The 24,566-nt window shown below is 39.2% G+C and overlaps 1 protein-coding gene across 1 annotated transcript in view; it reads right to left on the reverse strand.

The window, feature by feature from the left end:
- Positions 1-24,566, reverse strand: part of LOC126484220 (ras GTPase-activating-like protein IQGAP1) — a 350,623-nt gene that overhangs the window by 164,337 nt on the left and 161,720 nt on the right. The window contains exons 12-14 of the mRNA XM_050107637.1: positions 16,909-17,065; positions 8,394-8,530; positions 838-931 (exon numbers count right to left, since the gene is read on the reverse strand). Of these exons, the coding sequence (XP_049963594.1) occupies positions 838-931; positions 8,394-8,530; positions 16,909-17,065 (388 nt within the window). The remainder of the gene's footprint in view (positions 1-837; positions 932-8,393; positions 8,531-16,908; positions 17,066-24,566) is intronic.

The raw sequence follows: 24,566 nt of genomic DNA on the forward strand, positions 1-24,566 counted from the left end.
CTGAAGATACCTCCAGCATGGGTGGCCAGACTTTATGGGAGCCTCTTTAGTGGGGAAGGGAGGGTCCTTCTCTGCTACCTACTAAAGAACATTGTAAAATGCCACGTGGCAATGAGAAGACAAGGAGGGTGTCAGCACACGACATTAGCCTGTGAAACTTTCAGATTAAGAATTATTAAACCTAACATACAATACGACACAACAAAAAGATAAATTAAAAGACAAATAAATAAAGCTTTCGGCCATTGAGGCCTCCATCAACAATACACACACACACACACACACACACACACACACACACACACACACACACACATACACACCTGCAGTCTCAGGCAACTGAAACCACACTGCAAGCAGCAGCACCAGTGCATGATGTGAGTGGCGACTGGGTGGGAGTAAGGAGGCTGTGGCGGAGGAGGGATGCATGGTGGGGGTGGTGGACAGTGAAGTGTTGCAGGTTAGACAGAGGGCAGGGAAGAAGAGGAGAGGTGGGAGGGGGGGAGGGGGGGGGAGTAGTAGAAAAGGAGAGAAGTAAAAAGACTGAGTGTGGTGGTGGAATGACGGCTGTGTAGTGCTGGAAGGGGAACAGGAAGCCCTTGTGTGTGTGTGTGTGTGTGTGTGTGTGTGTGTGTGTGTGTGCGTGCGAGTAGCAACTTTCCTTTTCATAATATTGCTACATCCCATCCTGGATTTTCCATTGTTTGATTTTTGCCTAAAATAGAATATGATGGTCATAAGTATGAGGTACAGAATGACACCTTTAAACAACATGAAGGCTGCATGTGCCCAGAGCAGGTAAAGGCAACTAAGTTACAAGATCAAAACAATACTCACATTGAACAACAGACTTAATTTCATCATTAGCAGCACTGATTGCGTCCTCAGCATCTTCCAGCCAAAGCTCTGAACCCTTCTTCTGCCGTTTACCCTTCAAAATATTAAATACATTTATGAACAAAACAATCAACTACAGACATCATAAATTGTTTTTCACATTTTGATAATCTGTAAATTTAGAGACACACAAAGAAATCTTTTACAGCTCAAACTTTCAGCAAATTTACTTTCTGAATAGTATAATTTGTTATGTTCACTACTCATCAGTTCACTTCTGCCATGGGGAGTTGCATATGCAAGACAAATATTTTAAACAAAACTAATAATATCTAGTAATCTAGAACAGTTATAGGTTCTATGTGCTGTAAAATATGGAAAAAGACATGTTTTTCTTGGAAACATGGGGACTAGGCAACACAAAGAGCTTTTTTCACAAAGTATGCAGACTAGAAATTCACCAGTTATGTACAGGACAGACAGGTCTGAAATATTTATTACATATTTTGCACACCATAAGAAGCTGGTGTGCTGCCAGTACACATTATTGTGTGATACTTCATACAAGAATAATGACAGCAATGGCTAACATATAACAGCACAACCTACTAATCTATTCTGCAAGACCCTACAGTGTGCGGCAGATGGTATAACAGGCAGCATATTTACTTTTCTCTAACAGAGTTGCATTTGTCAACAACACACAGAAAGAAAGTACATTATATATGCATACAACCAAAATTTCTACAATTGTATCCTTGATCGTTAGTATGTGAGATACATGGCGACAGAAGCAAAAGGTTTCTCAATACCTATTTAAATGTATGTTACGATACGGCTCTCTGACGCATAGCGCTTTTCTTGTAGCATCTTCAACCAAACACTGACCAAACTAAACCATGGTACAGCACACACCTTGTTTTTAACCATGCATAACCTTTTCAATTATTGGGGAAGAGTCCAAGAACACACTCAATACTTAGTCGAATACGGATTTTTTTAAGTGACGTTATTTGCAGGCAAGTTATGTTTCTTTTAGGATTCTTCCGATGAAACTGTCCATAATTTATTTCCTCATGGCCCGATATACGTCAACATTACTGTTTAAATCACTCCAGCAGAAACTCCAAAGTATTAGGCAGTTGCAAAATATTTGAAAGACAAATCAATAACTGTGAAGCCAAGCAATATCGGAGGGTTTTGACAATTTACATGCGTTCCTTACATTCATTTATGTTGAGGGTCATCAACCAGGTTTTGCTCCATGAGTTGATGACTGCTATACCTGTCTCCAATTCAGGTAGTACAAATATTGATACATTCACTGAGCTTTACCAGTTGCAACACTGCTCTGTACTGTAGTTGTAAACTTTGTGTCAAGCAGCAGCAGCAGCAGCATCCAATCTACTGCACCCTCTGAATACAGCAGCCCTAAGCCCTAACCAGTCTGTTTATTCATGTAAAATACAATTTTGGCGCCACCAAATTCTTAATATGACTATTGTTAGAGAACAGTTTATGAACTATCATGATTTTTTCTGTGTAAATTCAACCCATGAGAATGTACATTTAATTATGGAAGTGGAAAAAGGTGGTATATCACAGAGGTCTTACGAGGGAACCATTAGACCTGTTAATGGTGGATTTTTATGACTCTCAGATACATTGTAGATGGACTTATCCTGTGTACCTAGCTAGTGACTTTTCATGTGTAGTCCCTAGTTTCTGAGAAAACCGATAATGAAGTTTTATACATACATCATATAACCATAACATCAGCCTTGATTTGACCAAGCAAGCATAGTACAGAGGCTAATGTCCAAATGTCCGTGGCAGTCAGACTGGCAGTACAGGCTCAAATCCTGCCCATGTATCAAGGTGCAAATACAACTCCATTTTCCAGGAAAATGTGATAAAGGCCATGTGTTAGGGGAAAACGAGCATCAGAAGAATTTGCTGTACCACACACTACCCTTAATGGTAAGTTAAGGAGTAAGTATAAAACCAAGGTGGGTGCACCAACAGCTTTACACAGAGAAGAGGACAAAATGCTTGTTGACCATTTATTGATTTGTGCTAAATGGGGTTTTCTACTGAGAAACACAGATGTATGTAACATTGTACAGGGTTACCTCAATCACATAGGGAAAATGGAAAAGAGATTTAAAGATCATCAGCCGGATTAGATCGGGTTCATGCAATTCTGAGAAGAAACTGCAAACAGACAGTGAAAATCAGAGACAACATGAAAGGAGTTAGAGCAGCTGTTTTGAAGGAGATCAAAACGGAATATTACGATTATCTTAGGGAAATGTTGGATGAAGTTTGTGACTATAATATAATTAACTACGATGAAATAAATTTTTCTGACAACCCAGGACAGGTGAAGGTGCTTGTCAAAGGAGGGATGAAGAATCTCAAGAGAATTTTAGATGCATCTAAAACTATTATCAGTGTTATGATGGCAGCAGCTGCAGATGGAACATTGTTGCCCCCATTTACTGTTTACAAAAGTAAGCATCTGTATGAATGATACTTGGGACTCAGGGAGGTGTCAATGGGGCTGGTAACAACAGGAATATGGGTGGGTGGTTTGATATAAACATGTTTAAATCATGGTTCACGAAAATTTTGTTGCCCTATGTTATGAAATTACAAGGACCCAAGATTATGATTGGGGATAACTTATCCAGTCACCTCGTGATAAGTGTAATCAAGGTTTGTGAGGAATATTACATTACATTTGTCCTCCTGCCTCCAAATGTGACCCACCCTTGCCAGCCTTTTGACTATGCATTCCTTTGCCCCTTAAAGACAGCTTGGCGATACATGTTAGATGAGTGGAAGAAATCCAACAGGAGTGATGCAGAAGTCAGTATTTCCTAAACTGTTGAAAGAAACTTTGATGAAAATAGTTATGAATTCTGCAACCAAGATAATATCAGGGTTTACAAAAAAATCTGGTATTATACCTTTCCATTTTGAAGAAGAGCTGGATCAGATTTCAAAAATGAGAATAACGTTAGCAGTGATAAACCTTTCTATACTGCATCCTCTGAAGAACATCTCCAGCAAGCCCAAGTTGCTGATCCAAATACAAGCACATCTTCAATTGTGCAAAGTGGCTGACTATACCTCCTAGGAAAGGCATTGTGGTTAAGGATTTCATCACCAGTGATATGAAGGACAGCAAGGAAAGTGCAGAGTCACAAGAAGGTGAAAATATGCTGGAAACAAGGAACTCAGGCTTCGAAGTGCTCAAACCATGTTGCTTCTCCCTCAAAGATGCCACTTCAACTTCAGTCAAAACAGGAAAGGAACTGCAGTTGTTGAGTGGTGCTATAGTTCTTATCACATAACCAGAAACAAAAAGAATTCAACATTTCGTTTGGCCATGTAATAAGGAAGACAAGTGCGGGACTTTATAAAATTAATTTAATGAAAAAAAGAAACACTGAAGCCACAACCTTTTTGTATTCTCGGATGTTGCAGACCCAAAGGACATAGGAAATTGTCAGAGATGGAGCTGATCTCTTGCAAACGATATGAGTGTAAATTCTCCAATGCTGACATTAGCAGTGCGGAGTAGGACTGATTGTAATGAAGCAAGTGTTTGAATCTGAGGGTTGAGTTGTGTGTTAAAATTTTTTATTATTCTTGTTCATTATTTAAATGTGTAGGGCTATTTTTTATTTTGTAGCTACAGTAATGTTTACACTTTTTTAAAAGTGTAAAATTTTGACCATTGTAACCTGTGTGAAAGTGTAACATCTACAATTGAGCAAAATAAACCTTATCAGAATTCTACACGCCATGGGGTAATGCTGATCAGTGATTTCCTTCCAATACTCATGATATATTTGCTTGTTTCAATTCTCTATTGAATTGAGAGGAAAGCATCATACATTTTAAATATAAAATTATGTAAAAATGATTTTAACGGCATGGAAAATATCAGTTAAAAGCCACCAAAAAATGATCAGTATTACCCCAGTTTGCGGTACGTAAATGATTACAGCTGGAGTTTTCTGTGATACAAATGTCACTAGAGTGGCTAACTGTGTTTAGTTTTGTTACCAGGTTCGGTAGGGTACACGGGGGTGCGAAGAGCATCAGACATGAGTGATCACTAGGAAGAACAAAGACATGGTACACGCTCATGTGGGACAGTGTTATCAACACCTGACAGAGTTTTAAAGGGGCCTCATTGTGGGTCTCCATTCTGCAGGCTGTCTGAATTATGCAATAACCAGATTTATGGGGCATTCGGATGTGACAGTGACCCGGTGCTGGACAGGATGGGAACACAATGGCAGGCATTCTTGTCATCAAGGTTCCAGTTGATTATGTCTGATCATTCCAAGTGAAGATCATTGTATTGCGCATGAAACACACCAACTTTTTCACACCTGCACCTGCCATACAAGAATAAGTAACGGATTCCCTGCAACATTCTATGTTTTCCCACACCACTGACTGGAGACTAGCAGCAGCTGGACTAGAGAATTACGGTTCTACTTGTAGGCTGCCATTAACAGCACAACACAAATGCCCATGTTTGGAGGGATGCATGGACTGCTATTGAATAGCTTTGCATTGTGTTTAGTAATTAATCTCGGTTCTGCAACACCCTGGCCATCTATCGCCAGCAATTATGGGAGTGTTCTGGGGAGATGTCCCATAGTTCATTGTGTTACTGCTAGCATTGTGGCTGGAGTCATTGAGTTTCATTTCATGTCATGGCTATCAGTAATTGAGAGAACTCAGACGGCACAATGATATGTCACAGACGTACTGCATCCTCACGTATTATCTCTCATCCGACAGGATCACTGTGCCATTTTTCAACAGGACAGTTTTTGTACACACATGGCATGTGTCTCTACAAACTATCTCTGTGATGATGGGGTACTCTTGTAGACAGCAAGATTCCCACAGCTGTTCCCAATAGAATGTGTATCACATCAGCTCGGACATCAACTCCGTTCTATTGCTAGTATCTGGGATGTCAAGGACCAGTTACAACAGAAGTGAGCCAGCTTGCCTCATGAGAAGATACACTGGCTTTATGACACTCATCCTAACCAAATAAGTGAATGCATCCAGGCCAGAGAGGTTCAATGTCATGCTGATAGTGGGCTCATACTGCCAATTTCCTTGTAAATTTGATTTGATTTTGTAACCGCTGGAATCCATGAAGTTCCATTTAATTTCATCCATTTCTTTTGGGCGATTCAATTTTTTAGTCAGGGAGTAAATATACTTTAAAAAAACAAAGATGATGAGACTTACCAAACAAAAGCTCTGGCAGGTTGATAGACACGCAAACAAACACAAACATACACACAAAATTCTAGCTTTCGCAACCAACGGTTGCTTCATCAGGAAAGAGGGAAGGAGAGGGAAAGATGAAAGGATGTGGGTTTTAAGGGAGAGGGTAAGGAGTCATTTCAATCCCGGGAGCAGAAAGACTTACCTAATGGGGAAAAAAGGACGGGTATACACTCGTGCGCGCGCGCGCGCGCGCACACACACACACACACACACACACACACACACACACACACACACACATCCATCCGCACATACAAAGACACAAGCAGACATTTTTCTGTGTCTGTGTGCGCGAGTGTATACCCGTCCTTTTTTCCCCATAAGGTAAGTCTTTCCGCTCCTGCGATTGAAATGACTCCTTACCCTCTCCCTTAAAACCCACATCCTTTCGTCTTTCCCTCTCCTTCCCTCTTTCCTGACGAAGCAACCGTTGGTTGCGAAAGCTAGAATTTTGTGTGTATGTTTGTGTGTCTATCGACCTGCCAGAGCTTTTGTTTGGTAAGTCTCATCATCTTTGTTTTTAGATATATTTTTCCCACGTGGAATGTTTCCATCTATTATATTCATATCATTAGTATATATACTTTGATATACTGACAGAAATCAGATCCATTTGTGTTCTGAAATGTCATATAGAAACCTGTGCAATAAACAAAGCAACCAGTCTGTGAAAAAAGGAGGTTTTATTATTGTTTCTGTTAGTAATTTAGATCATACTGTCATCACTGTAAGTGCAAACTAATGTTACATTACTGTAAAGTGTAGGAGAATGAAGCAAATATGATTTTCTGTCATTGGTGCACTTAATATCGTGTCTCTTTGCTCTACTTAATGTAGTAAATCTTTTATAATTATTTCATTTTGTTGTGATGATTAAATAAAAATGTCTGTTCTTACATTACAGGTAACTGCTGGGTGACACTTGAAAAGTCCCTGCGTCAGTTATTTTAGGGACAGTCAATATTTTCAACACACACATACTTACGTTTTAATATTTTTATTTCACCTTGAACAGCTGCTGCTAGTTTGAACAGAACTGAATCTGTACAGAGAAAGAAAAAAATGTAATGTGACAGAATGCCCATAATACTAAAAAGCAAATTCAATTCCTTGTGGACTGCTATGAAGTCTATAGCAGTCGTACACTGTTTCATTTCATACATAAATGTAATTGCTTGCATAGAAATACACACTGTACAATGAGGGTTGGGGTTGGGTTGTTTGGGGGAAGAGACCAAACAACGACGTCATCGGATCAAGGAAGGAAGTTGGCTGTGCCCTTTCAAAGGAACCATCCCGGCATTTGCCTGGAGCGATTTAGGGAAATCACGGAAAACCTAAATCAGGACGGCCGGACGCGGGATTGAACCGTCGTCCTCCCGAATGCGAGTCCAGTGTGCTAACCACTGCGCCACCTTACACTGTATAATGACTCATATTTTCAGATCACCTTTTAATGGATGTAAATCCAGACATATATCTTCGTCAAATATTAAGATTTATGGAGTTTAATAACTGATCATCATTACTGTACTTCTCTTTTTGTTGACTGTATCAGTTACAAAAGTAGTTAAATAGAACAACTAATCTTTTGTTATGAAAGATTAGTTCACGAAGCCTTATGATGCGCATTAAATGTAAGGGGTTTTACAAATCTAGTGGAACTATTGGTTTATTGAAATTAATGTCTGACTGAATCTGCAGTGAGTTTTTGAGATATCTCAGATTTGTATGCAATTGGCTCTGAGCACTATGGGACTTAACCTCTGAGGTCATCAGTCCTAAGTATGCAATTCCCATACATATGTTCCATCATGGGATTTATTGTTGATAACATTGAAACACTAACTCAATCAGAAGCAAGTGCAACATTCATTCAGTGAGAACTAGATGCAAAAAAACAATATGCATTTGGATAACACTTCCTTAAGCATTTTACAGAAAGGTGTGTACTACTCGGCAGATTTCATTTTCAACAGGCTTCCAAGCATAACAAAATATCGAGTTAAATACAAAGTATTCAGTTCCAAGTTGAAGGTTTTCTTGTAGCATATTCATTCTGTTCTGTACAAGAGTTCCTTCCAGAAGTTGAGAAATTCTTTCTTTTATGCTATTTATTCATATAGTCTCGTACTTATTCTCATAGTTATGTCCATATGCGTTCATCAGTTGAGTCATAAGATGTGTTCTTTCTAAACTTGTATTGATATAGTTCATCTCACCTTAAGAAAATGGACATAAACAACTGCATGGTCTGGAGTAATGTCAAATTTTAGAACTGGATCCTGCAAAATTCTTATGATTGCTTCATCATTTCCATTCTCCAGAGCTTGGTTCAGATTGTGAAGACACATAATCACTGAAATGGTTAATTTTTTATTAATGATTTGTTCAGACATTTGTAAAAACAGAAACTACAGTTAGAGAAAATATTAAACATTCAAAAATTCTGAGTTTAACAGTAATCGTGAGATAGAAAATCTTTATTTCTAAACTGACTCAGTCATCTACGATTGCTTGTTCTATTGGTATTGAAGACACTATGCTGTGAAAATAAGCTTCTTAAGAGATTGAAATATTATGCTTCTGGCACAGAATTAGCTGTCCTCAACATTCAGGACAGTTTGAATCCCATTCTGATGGGATATTTTGATATGTCATGGTGTTTCAAGAATAATAATAGCAACAGTGAAATGAAAGAAGATGGCACGAAATAGATAACCACACCTCCACCCCATTGCATGTTTGATGGTGCACCATAACTCATTGAAACATAATTCAACATGAACTCTTTGGGAACAGCAATGAACGAAACTGCTCAATGTATTATTTATTTCTACGTCCACCATGAGGTATGGGGTGGCAAATAGTCATACTAATTAATCAGGAGAGGAAAAAAAATTTACAGGGTAAATACATGTTAGTTCCAGTGGCACACACTTATCAGTGTTACCTACAGGGTTAAAACAAATATTTAGTGTGTAATAGCTGCTTCTAAAAAAGGATGGAATTTGCATGACATTCGTCACAGGAATCATACACTGGAAAGTATTTTTGAACAATGATTGTCTGTATATTATTTCTCACTGATGAACACTTTCAATTAATCATGCAAGATTTAACATATAATTCTTATATTTCTACTGCATTACTAAATATTTTTACACATCAGGTTGTTGCACAGGAGAGCACCATAATTGCTTCTTCATTGTTTGTAGTGTGTTCAATACTATAAAAAAAATAAATAAATAAAAAAAATAAAAAATTGTCATACCAGTTTACTGCTGACACTAAGTACCAAACTATCCAAGCTGTCTACACAATTTCATGTGGAATGAAAAGTCATAATGTAATTGTAAGAATGTAGGTTACCAAGCTATGTACCCTGAACAGGTACTACAATCAGCAGTTTTCGTAAGCATCACATGTTTGATGGTGGAATAATGACACAATATCTCAGCCATATCAAAACTCAAAACATCGTATTAAAAAAAGGACTTTAGTACACAGATAATTTACCTGATATGATAGTTGGAGGTCCATATTTCTGCAGTATAATTATAAATTTCTGTCAAAATTTATAGATGATCATCTACTGATCAAATTCCTCATTTAAATAACACAGTTTTGGCTGAGGCAAAGTCAATCAAAATAGTTTCGGAGCAATGAAAACAGGCTGGGACCAAAACAACAGATTAGTTATCTACTCAAGAAATTTGAGTGTATGTTGCACAGGTAAGCACCTGAATTAGTGCCCACATGGACACAAAGCAACAATGGAAGTCACAGCTGTTTCTGCACTAGAATTAAATAAAAAGGCAAAGCACAATATTTATACGAAAATTTACTATCTTGTAGCAGATATATTTCATTCTGTTCTGTAATCTATTATAGCTTTTACATGATTATTACTAAAAGGAAACTCATGAATGGTTACAAAGGCAACCAATTTATTTAGTCATGGAAGTGCAGAGGCTACAAATATTTTTACAGAGGCAAATTCTTCACAACTATGTGACCATAGTATTGGATTGACTGCCTACAGAATTATTGAGCATCTATGTGGTAGTAAGCTTCTGAACCAGTCATAGTTTCAAAATTTCATCTGGCAATTCACCAAACATGTAATGAAACATCTAATGAGAACATGAGTTATGCTTTTGTGAATGAGAACATGAGTTGTGCTTTTGTCAGTGTGTGTGTGTGTGTGTGTGTGTGTGTGTGTGTGTGTGTGTGTGTGTAACACTGTCATTATCCCATCTTTGATTTTCCACTGTTTGATGAGAACATATCACTGAATAAAATTTCCTATTATCTAATTATTACGCAAACAAAAAAATTACTTTGCAAAAATTTAAACTTATTTGTTTTCTAAAGTATGATTAAGATTATCCTGAGCATGTGGAAATGTTAGACAGATACAGCTTTCAGTGTATCATCTTTGAATTTGAGGCAAGCTGATCTGGGTTGAGCAGCGATATTTGCAGCGGTTGACAGGGGCGTAAAGGAGATGTTTAGGGCAAGAAGGGGAAGGAACATCAGGATAGGGGTGGGGGAAGATTTTAGTGCTTCCTGTGGGAGTGTGCACAGACATGATGGAGACAGGCTAGTGGGCTGTTAGGTGCCACATCAGGAGGCTGTGTTGTGGGTGTGCTGTTACAAGTGGAGGTAGGTGAAGCAGAGTGGGGAGGAGAAAAGTAGAGAAGGGGAAAGTACTATGCAGGTGCATTGGTGAGATAAACAGCATGTGTATGGATGGAGTAGAAGCAGAGAAGGGAATAAGCAGGTGGAAATGGGGGCCAGCGAAGGCTGAGGCGAGGGGATTATGGGAACAAAAAGTACGCTGCAGAGAGAGAGCTCTAATCTGCACAAATCAGAAACGTTAGTGTAGGTTGAAAGAATGTGTATGGCTCAGACTGCAAAGCAGTTGTTGAAGCCAAGTACATCATGCAACGTGGCAGGAACTGGGTGGTCCAGGTGCAGCAACTCAATCACATTCTCCATCAGAGTCCACCACTCTCCCAAGTTACGCAATATCCTAGTCTGTTCTTAGTTCACCTCTGCTCCCAACCCTTTGCCCCATGGTTCATATCCATGCAATAGCCCTAGATGCAAGATCTGTCTCATACATCCTCCTACTACTACCAACTCCAGTCCTGTCACAGGCATTACCTATCCCATCAAGGGCAGTGTCACCTGTGAAAGCAGCCATGTTTTGTACCAACCTACCTGCAACTCTGTGCTGCAATCTATTTGGGAATGACAACTAACAAGCTATCTGTCCATATGAATGACAACAGCCAACTTCTGGCCAAGAGACAGTGGGACTACTCAGCTTCTGCGTATGCTGCCCAAAATGATGTGCTTGGCTTCAACAGCTGCTTCACAGCTTTTGCCACCTCAATTCTTTCCTCTAATGCCAGTTTTCCTGAATGGTGCAGGTGCAAACTCTTCCTGCAGTATATCTTTCATTCTCTTAACCTCTTTGGCCTTAAACTTAGATGGTATCTGTCCCCCACCTGTCTATCCCCTTACCTGCTCCCATTAAAGCCCTATACATGGCTTCTATCCCATCTGTGCACCTGTACAGGCCTTTCCCTTTCTCTGCCTTGTCCTTTGCTCTCCCCCCCTCCCCCCCTAACAGCACAGCCTCCCGATACTGTGTGTGTGTGTGTGTGTGTGTGTGTGTGTGTGTGTGTGTGTGAGAGAGAGAGAGAGAGAGAGAGAGAGAGAGAGAGAGAGAGAGAGAGAGAGAGAGAGATATGAAGGACTCAGTCTGATAGGTAACAGTATCAAGCATACTTTCAATGTGCCTGCCTGATATGCGATACTTCCTGTATGTGTTGAGAAGCTGTCAATTCTTTTATGTTGTTGTTATTTCATTCCAGATATCTCATTGTATATATTCTCATTGATGATCAAAGTAGCCACCAAGCGGTGTGTGGGGGAGGGCACTATTTGCATCAAAGTCATATTTTCCCTGTCTGTTCCACTCGCGGATCAAGCAAGGGGTAAACGACTGTCTGAACGCCTCAGTATGAGCTCTACTTTCCCTTATCTTTGAATGGTGATCATTGGACGATTTGAAAGTTGGTAGTAGTAATATTTGCTCTATATCTTCGGAGAAGATTGGATTTTGGAATTTAGTGAGCAGCCCCTTCTGTTTAGCGCACTGTCTATCTGCAAGTGTGTCCCACTTCAAACTTTCTATGAGATTTGTAACACTCTCGCGATGGCTAAATGTACCAGTCATGAATCTTGCCACTCTTCTTTGGACCTTCTCAATCTCTTGAATCAGACCCAACTGGTAAGGGTCCCGTACAGATGAACAGTATTCTAAGCTGGACGAACTAACGTATTGTAACCAATTTCCTTTGTTGAAGGACTGCATCGCTTCAGGATTCTACCAATAAACTGCAATCTAGAGTTCACCTTACCAATTACTTGTGTACTCTAATCATTCCATTTGAGATCATTTCGAATAGTCACAACCAGATATGTGACGGGTACTTGTACATTAATGGGGATTTTCACTTTGTGATATGCAGTAGGTTACACTTACTGACATTCAGAGATAACTGATGGTCATTACACCATGCATTTATTTTCTGCAAATCCTCATTGATTTGTTCACAACTTTCGTGTGATACTACTTTCCTGTAGACTACAGCATCATCGCCAAACAGTCTAACGCCACTGTCAATACCATCAACCAGATTGTTTATGTAAATCGTAAAAAGCAGCGGACCTATTACGCTGCCCTAGGGCACACCTGATGTAACGCTTGTTTCTGTTGAAGTCTCCCCATTCAGGACGACATACTGCTCTCTGTCTGTTAGAAAACTTTCTATCCAACCGTATATGTCATCGGATAGACCAGAAGCGTGCACTTTCTGGAGCAAGCAACAGTGAGGAACTGAGTCGAATGCCTTTCAAAAGTCGAGGAATATGGCATCATCCGGGGAGCCGATATCTAGAGCCTGTTGTATATCATGCACAAAGAGGGCCAGCTGTGTCTTGCATGACCGCTGTTTCCTAAAACTGTGGCGATTTCTGCAGATGAGCTTTCAGAGTCTAGAAAGGTAATTATGTCTGAACACAAAATATGTTCCGTGATCCTACAACAAATCGATGTCAGTGAAATTAGCCGGTAATTATGTGCATCTGATTTTCTACCCTTGCTTTGGCCAGGGCCTTCTTCCAGTCCCACGGAACTTTCCACTGTTCCAGTGACCTCTGATAGGTGATGGATAAGACTGGTGCTATATTTGTAGCATAGTCAACATAGAGTCTTATGGGGATACCATCTGGGCCAGATGCCTTCCTGGCATCTAAGGATCTTAACTGTTTTACAACCCCAGATACACAAAACACTATGTCAGCCGTTCTTGTGTTTGTTCGATAATTGAAAGGGGGAATGGCGCTGCAGTCCTCTACCATAAATGAGGCTTTGAAATATAGGTTTACAATTTTGGCTTTCTGTTTATCATCATCCTTTACATTACCCACACTGTCTGCAAGAGAAGGTATTGAATTATTTGTAGCGTTCATAGATTTTACGTACGACTAAAATTTTTTGGGGTTATTTTTAGAATCTGCAGATAAAATATTGCTTTCAAATTCATTAAAAGAATCTCTCATTTACCTTTTGAGAGCAGCTTTCATTTCGCATAATTTCTGTTCGTCAGCGGGGCAGTGACTACTTTTAAAACGACTGTGCAAAATTCTCTGCTTTCTCAACTACTTCCTGATATGTTTGTTGCACCAAGGTGGATCCTTTCTCTCTCCTATATTCTTGCTAGGCACAAATTTCTCTAGCACATGGTGGACAATACCTTTAAATTCTGACGAAAGATGCTCAATATCTTTGTGTCCCATGGTGAATGCTTAGAGCTTACTATGAAGATATTCATTAATGACACTTTTATTTGCTTTCCCAAACAAAAAAACTATACACTGTTTCTTTGATTGTTTTGCAACTTCCACTGACATAGAAGACACAATGACATTATGGTCACTAATATCTTCTTCTAGATTAACATCCTCAAAAAGAACAGGTCTGTTTGTCGCCAAGATATCTAATATGCTCCCATCTCGAGTTGGTTTTCTAAGCCATTCCTCAAGAATAAACTTGTTGTAGCTGGGATTCACAGACATAGCAAATTTTTTGAAAGACATCATATTTACACCATTGACTGTCATAAGTTTTTATTACTAGCCTGCAAACAGCAGTCTGCAGCTGTGGTCTAATGCATATTTGAATATATGTGCTCGCACTGTGTAACAATGTCATTGACAATGACATACAAATGTGTCATCTTACATTATGTTGACATGGCTTAAAGCCATAATATCACTTGATAATGGCCTAAGGCTGAAATTGCAATAGTGTAATAAAAACTTTTAACAGTCAGTGGTGTAAAGATGATGTCCTTCAGACAATTGCTCAAGGTTGTATTTTGAGAGCACTCCTCGAATAACTTCACATGAGTCTTTGCTTCTGCCCCCTGTGATAAACGGGTAATTTTCCCATTCAATGGACACCTGATTAAAGTCTCCATATATAACTAATGGATATTTATTTCCTATGCACTCAAGACTTTCCCTGAAACAATCTGTGATGTTTGTTGCAGATGCTGGAGGTCTATAAAAACATCCTAATACAATGTTCACCAGGCCCAATATTAACCAAAGAAATAATAAAATGTGTTGTTCAGAACAACTGTGAATAATCACTCTGTGTAGAAATAAACAAACAAGATAGCTGAGAAAATAAAACAAATGTCTTTAGCCACTTCTTCCCTTGATACCAGATTAGATTAGATTAGATTTACTTTCATTCCAATTGATCCGTAGTGAGGAGGTCCTCCAGGATGTGGAACATGTCAGAATTAGCCGAAAGTCTCTACAAACCAGACACTAATCAGCATTCCTCCTATAATGCAAAACCACCTAGTCCACCATAAGAAGTTCAAACTGAAAGTCTAACTACCCATTCTCATGCATCAAGAAAAGGGATATCCTACACAAAGCCTGGCTATAACCTCCATCATGGTATTTCATTATCCACCCAACATAGGCAATATAATCTCCCATCAATAAGCCTTCTTGCCAACAAACCCACAGTCTGCAGGTCCTTTACCTTCAGGATACTGAGATACATGACCTGTTCCATGCTCCCACCAACTACCACCTGCAGTCCAGTCATAGGCATTTCCTACCCAATCAAAGGTACGACCATGGATGAAAGTGAAACAACTAGCTGTCTAATCAAATGAGTGGCTAATGTCAAACTGTTGCCTACCACAAACTCAATTTTGTTTTTGTACTGCTGTCTCCACATCCCACCCTTCTCTTTGCAAATATTCACAGACGTACCCACAAGACTAAGTTGTTTAGCTCAAGTGCCCACATGGAGGCAGTTAGGCACTTGTGAGCACTGGTGGGCAACCAGTTAACATACGGGTGGCAAGAAGCCAGGCCATGGTCTATGTGATATACTGGGACAGCTAAGTGGATGTAGGCAGGAGCGGTCAAGTAGATTTTATATACACAGCAGTGTGCAATATGGCTACTCAGCGGGTAATCCATACTATTTGCACCATCCTGCTGGTGAACCCCATGGCACAGGGCTGAAAAAGCCTGAATTAGCCCAATCAAGAGCACAACCACTCACGAAATGTAATTGTTACTTTGGATTCATTTGTATTTAATATTGATGTAAGGTTATACCTTTTAGTCACTATCAGCCCTGTTGTACAACAACAACTGAGTCTGTCAAACTGTTGTCCTTGAGGTATTTATATTACAAAAATGACTTTAATAATATTTTCATGATAATAATATGAAAAGGATAGATTGCTACTGACCAAATAGAGAAGGCAAGTTGCAGACACGCACAACAAAAAGACTGTTATACATTGAAGCTTTCGTCCCAAAGGCCTTCTTCTGAAGAGGAAACACACACACACACACACACACACACACACACACACACAGTCTCTTGCTGCTATAGTCGAACCATGGACCAGTCCACAGTCCGGCCACAGCAGCTAGAGCCAGCGTTTGCGTGTTTTTCTACTTCAGGAAAAGGCCTTTTGGACAAAACTTTCAATGTACAGCAATCTTTTCACTGTGCCTCACCATCTCCTCCACATAGTGAGAAACAATCTGTCCTTTGCATAACGCTGTCATGTTCGTTAACTAATAGTTGATATGTGATGTACAATGACATGTTTGTAACAATAGTCTTCTCATGCTCCATGTCTAGGTCAACCTCATGGTTATATATAACAAATATATAAGAAGTAAATAAATAAAACAAATTATTATATATGCCGGTAGGTTATTAGATTCTCATTTTGTTGATGCTTTCTACATCTAAAAACTCACCAGACTTTCAAACAGCATTAAATTTTCTCCATACTTACACTGACTGCTGTCACTGACACATGTGAACAAGAAATCACAGACATTTTTATCATAACTTGCTAGGAGTTGAGCAGAACAATATTATGCTCCAAAGTAATGCTGCACAATGGATCCAAACAGAGAACTTTACAATTTATGGATTTCAAGTGCCTAATTCTCTCAAATGATATATGTAGATAACCTTTGCAGTTTACAAATTAACTTACCAAAGCTCCTTGTAGTAAATTCAGCCAAATATATACAGGTGATATTAGATTATATTTAAAAATCATTAGAAATATTATAGTTATATAAAAATTCACTCACTCTGATTGCTGTCTTCACTTTGCTGGTGAACAATATCTATGCTATCTTGAATATCAAAGTAAGTCAGCAATGGGCAAGGCATTTTCTTTGCCAGTTTGTACGTGCGTTTTGCTTTCAATACTTGCCAATATTTAACACACAATCCTTGATCAAGGTTCTGAGAACACAAAACACATATAAATAGTTTCATCATGTTATGCACAAAAGTTTCTATGCATAGTTTTCAACACATACCGGATGGTTATAATTACAGTGCGGCTACTCACAGAGGTACATGACAGAAACTGAAGAGCAGATTCAGAATGTTGCCGTCGGTCATGAGGTTTCAGTTGTTGCCCAGTCTGGATCTTGTATGGGTACCAGTGTAATATCAACAAACTTTCAGTATTGTTGACTATGGGAAGGACAATTCTCGTGACACTGCATGACCACTAGCACAACCCAGGGCGCATGCTGCATGGTGAATTGCAGCAACAGAAACCCCATGAATAACTCCCACCATTATAGCATGTCTTCCTCTTCCATGTGCCAGACTGAGCTTACATGTTTTTGAATTTCATTATCATCATCTTTGAACCATTTAATGATATTGGGCCTATCCTCAGACCATTCAGTCAGCGATACTCTCTCAGTACAGCACTGTAATTGCTGCTGTTCACATAAAACAGCTTCACTAGCAGCATGCAGTCTCTCTTCTTGATAGCTATATTGCTCACTCACCATTATGGCTTCTCAAGTGAGAGTGTGCATGTCATACTGTCAAACAAATGCTGAACAGTGACAGCATTGCACCTCATGGCCAAAACTAGAACTAATTTTTTTCCATCGTAAATCGTTTCTGCGTTAACACATTAGTTTATCTACCAAGTTTCGCTGTCATATGATAATTACAGGCCACACTGATCCTCTACATCTATATACACATCTACATCTGTACTCTGCAAACCACTGTGACGTGCATGGCAGAGGATACGTCCCATTGTACCAGTTATAAGGGTTTCTTACCATTTCATTCACATATAAAGTGTGGGATGAGTGACTGACTGAAGGCCTCTGTAAGTGCAGTAATTATTCTAATCTTACTCTCATGATCCCTTTGTGAGCAATATGTAGGGGGTTGTAGTATATTCCTTGAGTCATCATTTAAATCCGGTCCTGAAACCTTATTAATAGACTTTCTCGGGAGAATTTATGTATATCTTCAAGAGTCTTTCACAGTTCAATTCCTTTAGTATCTCTGTGACACTCTCCTACAGATCAAACAAACCTGTGACCATCTGTGCTGCCCTTCTCTGTATGCATTCAATATCCCCTTAGTCCTACCTGGTACAGGTCCCACACACTTGAGCAATATTCTACACCCAGTCGCATGAGTGGTTTGTAAGCAATTCCTTTGTAGACTGGTTGCAGTTACCCAGTATTCTACCAATAAGCCGAGTCTACCACCTGCTTTACTCACCTTTTTTTTGTTTTGCTTTTTGCAGTGTACAATTTTATGTTTCTGAAATTTAAAGCAAGTTCCCAATCTTTGCACCACTTTGAAATCTTATCAAGATCTGACTCGATATTTATGGAGCTTCTTTCAGACAGTACTTCATCGTAAATAACTGCATCATCTGCAAAAAAACCTGAGGTTATTATTAACATTGTCTGCAAGGTCATTGATACACAATATGAACTGTGAGGGTTCCAACACACTTGCCTGAGGCACACCTGAAGTTACTCCTACATCTGATGATGACTCTCCATCCAAGATATCATACTGCATCCTCCCTCCAAAAAAAGTTCTCAATCCAGTCACAAATTTCACTTGATACCCTATATGATCGTACTTTTGACAATAAGCATAAGTGTGATATTAAGTCAAATGCTTTTCGGAAATCAAGAAATACTGTATCTACCTGACTGCCTTGATCTAAAGCTCTCAGTATGTCATGTGAGAAAAGAGCTAGTTGGGTTTCACATGATCAATGTTTTCAGAATCCATGCTGGCTGGCATTGAGAAGGTTATTCTGTTCAAGATAGCTCATAATGTTTGAGTTCAGAATATGTTTTAAGATTCGCAACAAATCAGTGTCAAGGAAACTGGATCGTAATTTTGTGGATAACTTCAACTATCCTTCTTGTAGAAACCCCATGGCACAGGGTTGAAAAAGCCTGAATTAGCCCAATCACGAGCGCAACCACTCACAAAATGTAATTGTTACTTTGGATTCATTTGTATTTAATATTGATGTAAGGTTATACCTTTTAGTCACTATCAGCCCTGTTGTACAACAACAACTGAGTCTCTCAAACTGTTGTCCTTAAGGTATTTATATTACAAAAATGACTTTAATGATATTTTCATGATAATAATATGAAAAGGATAGATTGCTTTTTTCAAAGAACTAGGCACAGTTTTTGTTGCAGGGACCTAAAATAGATTACAGTTAGAAGTGGTGCTAACTCAGCCACAAATTCAGGATAGAATCTAATTCGGATTCCATCAGGCCCTGGAGCTTTGTTCAATTTTAACAATTTCAGCTATTGCTCAATACCACTGACACTAATACTTATTTCATTTTTCTTTTCAGTGGTAAGAGGATTAAATTGGGACAGTTCTCCTGGCTTTTCTTCTGTGAAGCAACATTTGAAAATGGAGTTAAGCATTTCAGCTTTCCCTTTGCTACCCTCAATTTTATTTCCTGTCTCATTCGCCAGCGACTGGACACTAACTATGATGCCACTAACAGCCTTTACACATGATCATAATTTCTTTGACTTTTGTAAAATATCATTTGAGAATATTCTGCTTCGGTAGTCATTGAAGGCCTTTACGCATTGCCCTCTTGACTGCCAAACATGTTTCATTCAGCATCTCTCTATCTCTAGCCCTACACTTTGTTTTACACCTATTTTGCAGTAATCTCTGTTTCTGTAGAAGTTTCTTTACAGTTTCCCTTCAATTATGAACTGTTATACTGGGTATGTACCTGTCCAGTGCACCATCAACTATTCTTTTAAACTTGAGCTATAGTTCCTCTACATGCTTCTGTCTGGTGCTGAAAGTTCATTGAGGTATGACACTACTGATTTTTTATCTAGTTTACAAAACATAAATATCTTTCTGTTTTTTGAATTGTCCTTTGTACTTTGGTAATGACTGTTGTCATAACCATGTCATGGTCACTGATACTAGTTTTGATGTCTATGTCCTCAAGCAGGTCAGGTCTATTTGTTGACATTAGATCCAATATATTTCCATCAAGAGTGGGGTTGCTAACTGTCAGTTCTAGGTAGTTTTCAGAGAAGGCATTTAGTAATGTTTCACAGGATGTCTTATCATTCCCACTACTAATAAAACTGTAATTGGACCAATTAATTTTTGGATGGTTAAAGTCTCCACGATGATTACAGCATGATGAGGAACTTACGTACAAATGAACTACGATTTTCTCTAAGGTTTTTGTTTACATCAGGAGACAAGTATGGTGAACAACAGAAGGATCCATTATCACTTTATGCCCACCTCTGATACTGAGTCTTGTCCAATAAATCTCACATGCACCTTCAATTTCTACTTCAGTGGATTTTAGAGTCTACATCTACATTTATACTCCGCAAGCCACCCAATGGTGTGTGACGGAGGGCACTTTACGTGCCACTGTCATTACCTCCCTTTCCTGTTCCAGTCGCATATGGTTCGTGGGAAGAACGACAGTCTGAAAGCCTCCATGCGCGCTCGAATCTCTCTAATTTTACATTCGTGATCTCCTCGGGAGGTATAAGTAGGGGGAAGCAATATATTCGATACCTCACCCAGAAACGCACGCTCTCGAAACCTGGTCAGCAAGCTACACCGCGATGCAGAGCGCCTACCTTGCGGAGTCTGCCACTTGAGTTTGCTAAACATCTCTGTAATGATATCATGCTTACCAAATAACCCTGTGACGAAACGCGCTGCACTTCTTCGGATCTTCTCTATCTCCTCCGTCAACCCGATCTGGTACGGATCCCACACTGATGAGCAATACTCAAGTATAGGTCAAACAAGTGTTTTGTAAGCCACCTCCTTTGTTGATGGACTACATTTTCTAAGGACTCTCCCAATGAATCTCAACCTGGCACCCGCCTTACCAACAATTGATTTTATATGATCATTCCACTTCAAAGCGTTCCGCATGCATACTCCCAGATATCTTACAGAAGTAACTGCTACCAGAACTTGTTCCGCTATCATATAATCATACAATAACGGATCCTTCTTTCTATGTATTCGCAATACATGTGAAGGGTCAGTTGCCACTCCCTGCACCAAGTGCCTATCCGCTGCAGATCTTCCTGCATTTCGCTGCAATTTTCTAATGCCACAACTTCTCTGTATACTACAGCATCATCCGCAAAAAGCCGCATGGAACTTCCGACACTAACTACTAGGTCATTTACATATATTGCGAAAAGCAATGGTCCCATAACACTCCCCTGTGGCACGCCAGAGGTTACTTCAACGTCTGTAGATGTCTCTCCATTGATAACAACATGCTGTGTTCTGTTTGCTAAAAACTCTTCAATCCAGCCACACAGCTGGTCTGATATTCGGTAGGGTCTTACTTTGTTTATCAGGCGACAGTGCGGAACTGTATCGAAAGCCTTCTGGAAGTCAAGGAAAATGGCATCTACCTGGGAGCCTGTATCTAATATTTTCTGGGTCTCATGAACAAATAAAGTGAGTTGGATCTCACATGATCGCTGTTTCTGGAATCCATGTTGATTCCTACAGAGTAGATTCTGGGTTCCCAGAAATGACATGATACATGAGCAAACAACATGTTCTAAAATTCTACAAAAGATCCATGTCAGAGATATAGGTCTACTATAGTTTTGTGCATCTGCTTGATGACCCTTCTTGAAAACTGGAACTACCTGTGCCCTTTTCCAATCATTTGGAACCTTCCATTCCTCTAGAGACTTGCGGTACATGGCTGTTAAAAAGGGGGGGCAAGTTCTTCACGTACTCTGTGTAGAATCGAATTGGTATCCCGTCAGGTCTAGTGGACTTTCCTCTGTTGAGTGATTTCAGTTGCTTTTCTATTCCTTGGACACTTATTTTGACGTCAGCCATTTTTTCGTTTGTGGGAAGATTTGGAGAAGGAACTTCAGTGCGGTCTTCCTCTGTGAAACAGCTTTGGAAAAAGGTGTTTAGTATTTCAGCTTTACGCGTCATCATCCTCTGTTTCAATGCCATCATCATCATCCCAGAGTGTCTGGATATGTTGTTTCGAGCCACTTACTGATTTAACGTAAGACTAGAACTTCCTAGGATTTTCTGTCAAGTCGGTACATAGAATTTTACTTTCGAATTCACTGAACGCTTCACGCATAGTCCTCCTTACGCTAACTTTGACATCGTTTAGCTTCAGTTTGTCTGAGATTTTTTGGCTGAGTTTAAACTTGCAGCGAAGCTCTCTTTGCTTTCGCAGTAGTTTCCTAACTTTGTTGTTGAACCACGGTGGGTTTTTCCCGTCCCCCACAGTTTTACTCGGCACGTACCTGCCTAAAACGCATTTTACGACTGCCTTGAACTTTTTCCGTAAACACTAAACGTTGTCAGTGTCGGAACAGGAATTTTTCATTTTGATCTGTTAGGTAGTCTGAAATCTGCCTTCTATTATTCTTGCTAAACAGATAAACCTTCCTCCCTTTTTTTATATTCCTATTTACTTCCATATTCAGGGATGCTGCAACGGCCTTATGAGCACTGAATCCCTGTTCTGCGCTTACAGAGCCGAAAAGTTTGGGTCTGTTTGTTATCAGTAGGTCCAAGATGTTATCTCCACGAGTCAGTTCTCTGTTTAATTGCTCGAGGTAATTTTCGGATAGTGCAGTCAGTATAATGTCACTCGATGCTCTGTTCCTACCACCCGTCCTAAACATCTGGGTGTCTGTCTTGTCTACTACGACAAATACAAACATCCCCATTCACCGTCTGCCTATCCTTTTAATATGTACTCAAATTATCCCCAAAAATCTCATTGATATCAATTTCAGGTTTAAACCAGCTTTGTGTATCTACTATTATGAGAACTTCACTGCTTTGCAAGAGTGCTTAAAACTCTGGCATTTGTTGTGAATGCTTTGGCAGTTAACCATTAGGATTTTAATACTCTTCATCTGTGGTAGGCATTTCTTTCTACCTTACAATGATACTTCTGGATTATGTACACCTATTTTTATCTTTATTGGATTGAGAGTCACTTAATCTAAGAAACCCTTGCGGACACACACACACACACACACACACACACACACACACACACACACACACACACACACAAGTGTGAGTAGATGCACTTTAATTACAACCATACGGTACCAAACTGAAACAATATCATAAAGAGTTTAATGCCTACACAACAACTTCACATTTTAGATATGAAATGTCAAACAGGCTGAAATTACAGCAGACAAAGCAGTAGACATGCACCAGTCAGTCACCATGACAAACATTGCAGCATGTTGTCTTTCTCGTTTCTGGTCTGGAGCTCGTTTTTAACATAACATACGTTTTCCCTTTATCAATCTCCTGTTCACCTTTCTCCAATAAAAAAAAACTATTTTCTATTTCTGAAAGCTTGAGATACAATTTGAATCTTATCTGATTTTGTGTTTGACAACGTTGCAAAAATTACTTCGGGTACCATGACTACTAAGGACAGGCTCTTTTTCTTATACTATGATCTTGATTACAGTTCTAGGCAGTATTATGGTATCTTTTTATAGTCACACTTCAAGAAAATTGGGATTACTGTAAAAAATAAAAACAAATATTCTAACTATAATCATACACAGTTTTCCTCCATCAACACACTTTGTCAACATGCAGTGTGTTCTCTTTCATCACATCAGATTTCTTCTGCAGTATCTAGAGCTCTACAGTTTAGTTTTTGTAAAATTCTGATACAATTATTTTTGGTACATTATACTCTACATAAAGTGCATGCATTAAGCACTTGTGGTATTATATACCAGTTCTTATCAGAAAAGCTTATGCTCAAACGACTAGATGTCAGTCACTCAGATTGGTATCAAATGTTGTGTATCAATACAGTATCAACCAAAACGCCAATTTAGTTTGTGCTATTTGCTGTCGTAAAGTAGAACATGTGTAAATGGTAATTAAAAGTAACACCAGGACTACGGAGTATAGGGAAACTGTATCTGTGAGCTGTGAATGTGAATATCTGTGATGAGCGAGTTGGTAGAGTGAGAAATCGTATTACTGAAAGTCCCGAGTTCAAAAACCACGGATTGAGATGTTTTTTTAACTGTTTGTTTGCAATTGTTATACGGGAGATGATTTTTCTGACACGTAGAAGGATGTTTCGGAGTACGTAACAACGTTCTTTGGCAGTCTGCTTTCGCTTCATTAGTTGGAAGTAGCAAACCTATAGAGTACATTTGAATAGATAGATGTGATTTTATCTATGCAAATGTATGCCATAGATGGGCTACTTTCAACTAACACAGTGAAAGCGGACTTCCAAAAGAATATTGCTACAAACTCCATAACGGTCTTCTACATGTCAGGATCAAGTAAACTGTTTTTAAAAAAACACACAATCAGTGGGTTTCGAACCCAGGACCTTCAGTACAACGATCCGCCGCTCTACCAACTC

The sequence above is a fragment of the Schistocerca serialis genome, chromosome 1 (genome assembly GCF_023864345.2).
Source record: "Schistocerca serialis cubense isolate TAMUIC-IGC-003099 chromosome 1, iqSchSeri2.2, whole genome shotgun sequence".
Taxonomy (NCBI): Eukaryota; Metazoa; Arthropoda; class Insecta; order Orthoptera; family Acrididae; genus Schistocerca; species Schistocerca serialis.